The sequence below is a fragment of the Protopterus annectens genome, chromosome 8.part0 (genome assembly GCF_019279795.1).
Source record: "Protopterus annectens isolate FY-2018-M chromosome 8.part0, PAN1.0, whole genome shotgun sequence".
Classification (NCBI taxonomy): Eukaryota; Metazoa; Chordata; order Ceratodontiformes; family Protopteridae; genus Protopterus; species Protopterus annectens.
This window is the reverse complement of record NC_056741.1, coordinates 1242728144-1242733143: the sequence shown is the minus strand read 5'-3', so window position 1 is coordinate 1242733143 and position 5000 is coordinate 1242728144. Positions and strand designations below refer to the sequence as shown.

The 5000-nt window shown below is 38.6% G+C and overlaps 1 protein-coding gene across 1 annotated transcript in view; it reads right to left on the bottom strand.

Moving 5' to 3' along the window:
* LOC122808452 (vomeronasal type-2 receptor 26-like) overlaps positions 1 to 5000 on the bottom strand; it is a 373770-nt gene that overhangs the window by 42591 nt on the left and 326179 nt on the right. Inside the window, exon 2 of the mRNA XM_044079413.1 lies at positions 808 to 1035. Within this exon, the coding sequence (XP_043935348.1) occupies positions 808 to 1035 (228 nt within the window). The remainder of the gene's footprint in view (positions 1 to 807; positions 1036 to 5000) is intronic.

The window sequence follows — 5000 nt, the reverse complement described above, 5'->3', positions numbered from 1 at the left end:
AAGAACAGGCACTTTCTGTTTGATAAAGTGGATGCTTTTATAAAATTAAAAGAGAGTGGAATCATAGCATTCTATGTGCATTTCTTTAATGTCACACAAAAAGACAGCACACACACACACACACACACACACACACACACACACACACACACACACACACACACACACACACACACACACACACACGCACACATGCACACACGCACACACGCACACACGCACACTCACACGGATCATTTTCATAGTTATCAATAGGGCACATGTTGTAATGATATCATTCTTGGTATCTTTGTTTGCATGAAAACAACATCCTTCTATAGAGTTCTCTCTATAACTACCTCTCTATGCACCAGGGACATCCAGGCAATATGTATTTGAAATTTGCAGACTGTGCACATGTTCAGAAGTGCAACAGAATGGGTATCACAGAGTGTAACACAGTGGCTATCATAACTGTAGCTCTCTGACTGTCACAGTTATTGAGGTGCAGGCAGTCTTTGTTTAACAGTTCTAGTACATAAAAGTCACATTTTTCAGTTTCACATTATGTGGTAATTTATAGAGCCAGCCCTTGTGTTTCATAATTAAAACCGATATTTGTGTCAAATAAGCCCTCTACCTGTTAGCTGTGACTAAACAAGGCAGATAGAACATGCTTTCCTTTGTGGCAGCACTGCCTATAGTAAAAGCTTCTCATTTTCTTGATCTGTCTGATTCGTGCAGAAGACATTTTCTATGTGAGATACGTAAGGAGTAGTGTTATAGAAAATAGTATTACATTTTTTTAGTACTTCATACAAATCATACCTTAGAATATCTTGGGTGCCATGTGACAGAGCTGGCATTGATAGCAATCTCTTCTCCTGTACGAGCTTGGCTGTTAAAATTTCCTATTGTGATTGATTTGCTGTTACCATCAGGGTATATTGTCCAGTTTACAATATCAAACATTGCTGGTGGATCACCATTCTTATCAAAAAATATCTCTTCACCAAGGCTGGTCTTAAAAGACACTCTCTTCAAGTAGTCAAGAACCTGAAATAAGCAGTCTGATATGTAACCAGAGCACATTACTGCTGTTATTAATGATATCACCACAGTGTGCAGTAAATAGTTTTTCTAGCAAACTAAAAACTCCATTGTTAGTTGTATCGATGACTTATCATGAATGTTTCATATAAAAAGGTGTTCTGTATCTTTTTAAGCTATACTGAATAGCATTTGCAGGATGTTTATATTCGATCTGTCATGTAAGTTGTGTTTAGGATTTTCCAGGACTTCCTAAATTATAGTACCTAGGGAACAGTTTGTCATTATCACAGCCACTTTTTAGAGCACTAATAATAATAATAATAATTATAATAATAGCCACAAAATGCCACAGTATTACTCTAAAAGTGTATAGAGGTAATAGAAGGAGGTCATGTATCTCTTATTAAATATTACCAGTTACTTATGGGTTTCCATGTGACAAGTTATAGAGTGACCAAAGTAACAAGGCCAAGGCCATTACCAAACAGTTATGTGATAAATAAACCATTTGACATACAGTTGGATAATAATCCTAGTTTTTTATACTCAGCAACCTGCTCTCTGTGGGACCCTCAGCTCCACCTTTACAACAGAGCTTGCTTCTATGAAAATTATATTCTAGCACCTCTTATTAAGTGTCGAGCTTGTACCAGTCAGATGATGTTGCATCAAGCAGATTTACCCATTCTGATGATCTAATACATACAAGCTTGCTATGGAAGATAAAAATATCACTAGCAAAAACATTCACATGTTGTGGCTGCAGTTATGTTAACCTGGTGATTAAATGGGAACATTGCAGCTCCATCATGGTAGTGCAGGGTGTTGCCATGTGAAATGTTTGAGAAGAGACTGCTATTTGTGCTGTTTCTAATGCATCTGTATGTAGCTCTCTATTAAAATAATTGTACAAAGCTAATATATACTCCAGCAGACAGTTCTTAAACTGGTTTTAATGGGTTAGTCTCCCAGCCCTGCACCATATTCATGATATTTATATTTTGTCATAATATGCTCTCTGCTTCTTAAACTTGGAAAGTGAAGATTTAAATAAAATCATAAAAAGTAAATACCTGGGTCTGTGTTTTTATAATATCCTGCTATTCCACAAAGAGCCATGCCTGGGATGTAAATAGTCTGTAAGAGGGATAAGGGCATGGAAAATTATAGGCATTTCAAATAACACTGGAGTCACAATAATTTGAGTAGAAACATACGTAGGCACCATATGTGGTTTTTCCAGGTATAAGTTGTTAGGGGGCACACTTGCCACTGAAGAACAGTACTGACTGGTCTCTACAAGTCAGCATGATTGATGATCAATCAGTGAAGCTAACTGCAAGTGCTTCAATGATTTAAAAGACTACCTCCTCAGTGTATGTTAGCAAATGTAGTAAGGAACTGCTATACCTCTTTGCAGAGCAAGAATTAGGCCATGGCAAAGGAGGCGACCATTTCAGCCACAATTTATCAGAGGAAGTGGTCTGCAGTTGTAATGGGATAGAAGTGTATTACTGTCATTCATATAACAAGTTGTGGGTGATATTACATCTCCTTTAATGAATGCTAATACTGCATTTCCAGCATTCAGTCTATTAGTTTGCTACAGTTACAGTTTAAAGAGTGGAAGATCTAGCTACTGTTCAGCCTTTTTGCTACAATTTCATTAAGAAAGATAGTAAAGAGCTAATTGGTAGTAACATAGTAGCTCTTTTTTCCAGGACACCAATTCCGCCAGCTACAGGTTTCATACTTCATACTTCCTCAGGCTGAATAAATAAACAAAAATTATATAAAGGTTATCAATATAATGACAGAAAGACTGAGATATAGTTGATAGAAGATTGTAATATGTCTGATAATGCAGAACAAGAATTTATTGTCTTATGTATCACTTAATAATACATTAAGCCCCATAATTCTCTATTTTGTGTCTGTCCATAGTTCTCTCCATTGTAACCTACCTCAGTCCCAATATTTCACCCTCCACTTGCTTTCCTTTGTGAATTTTGAAATAAAGTATTCATTCAGTCTCTGCTGATGAAAACATTCATTCAGTGTCTCTCCTTTTCTGTCTTTTTGTAATCTCACATCTTTTCTTCCAATGGCCAGTTCTGTTTCCTTCTTTCTGTTATGTGCCTAAAGGAAACATTGTTGATCTTTGTAATCCATTCTGCTTACTCTCCTCAGCTGACTCTCCTCATTTTCCAGGGTTACTGGTCCCACCTTGGCCTTCCCTACCTGACCCACATGAGGATATTGAGGATGTTGGTGACATATCATGTAACTGCTGGTCAGCATGGCCTAACCCCCCCCCCCAATCCAGTGGCTGCCTTGCAAGCTCCACCATGGCTGCCATCAACAGGTACATGCATGCATGCTTCAGCCTCCTAACTAATCCCTGCAGCATGTAGCTCACCAGGATGTCAATGCTGAGCTGCCTCCCTAACCTTCCCCTGGATGGGTGAACCAATATTGACTACTCACACCCATCCTCCCCTACCCGTTACATCCAGAGTCCATGGCGCTAACCAAACACGGATCATCTGGGGCACATATACAGACTTACTTTCAGTTTTGGCTTTTGCTGCTGTTATTGCTTTTGTGACCTATTTGCTAGTGTTTATGAGCTATGCCTTCTCTGTCTCCTCACCCTCAACTTTCCACTTCTTGTGGGACCTGTCTTTTGCATCTCTGCCTCTTCCTCACACCTTTGTTTATAGCCCTGAGTAGTCTATCCTTATTCCATTTCCAAAGTTTGTTTACTCTTCCAATTTACTCCCAGTCACCTAACTCACCCTTGGACACCTCTCCAGCACAATATAATCATCTTTTCTATATTCCTGCATTGTCTCAGAGTTTGTATTTTTATCCTTCCCCCCTATTCTAAGCCACACAGTGATTTGATCTCTGCTGGCTAACTGTGCCATAACCTGGAGCCCATGATGCCTTCTGAATTGGTTAGGACCACGTCTAGATTTCTAGCCTTTCTGCTACAAGCTGTGGACCAGTTGGCTGAGTCACCCCCCCCCCCCCCTGGCCCAATCATTCATGGCCATTGCCTAGCATATGCACAGAAGCTTTAGATGATGCTACATTTCCTGCCACATTAATTATACAGGTGGTTAGTCTTTACCTGTTAGCAGATGATAAGGTAGCATCAGTGACAGTTTATAACACAAGCAATTTAGGCAGCTGTCTGTGTGCACTGCTTGGGGGGGGGGGGGGGGGGGCTTATGGCCAGCTAACAAAATAGTTTAATTTTAAAGTTTTGTTATCTCTGGCACTGCTAACTCTGGTAATTTATGTGCCAGACATAATAATAGTTAACAAAATGTATTAGAAAAGCACTGAATGACAGAATACATAAGCATTTCCTCTCTCTAGTCCCAATGCCTACCATTTGAACATGCATAGGGTAGGTTAGTAATGCTATTTTCCTTGGGTACTTTATTTAGTTAGTTAGTTAGTTAGTTAGTTAGTTATCACTTATTGTTAAAGAAAGTTTAAATCCCATACAGTGTAGTCATTCTTGTAAATTATCTGTAATATTTCACTTATTCACTTCTACCCCCTTGGTTATGTTTTGTACATGCAGTCTTTGTAAGATGACCTAATGGGACATTGATTATTCTTTCTATATTTAGGTGTGTTTCTTATGTGTTACTTGTTTGCTGCTGTGGCCCAGGTTGTGGCTGAAAAAGTCCTTAGACCATTTTACTTACCCAGTTAACTCATTCCTTCTAGTACAGATCTTTAGAGTGTGTACTGTAACTCCCAGTGAGTGTGGCTTGAGCCTTTAAAAAGATAAAGTTATCACATTACTTTTCAAATATTCATTTCTCTGGAGCCATAAGTGTTACTAGCAAACTGTAAATTGCAAACTATTCAGGATAAATAAATCTTAACATTAGTGACATTTATTCATTTCAATGCTTTATGGCGTGGTGGTACGGCAGTAGCATTGT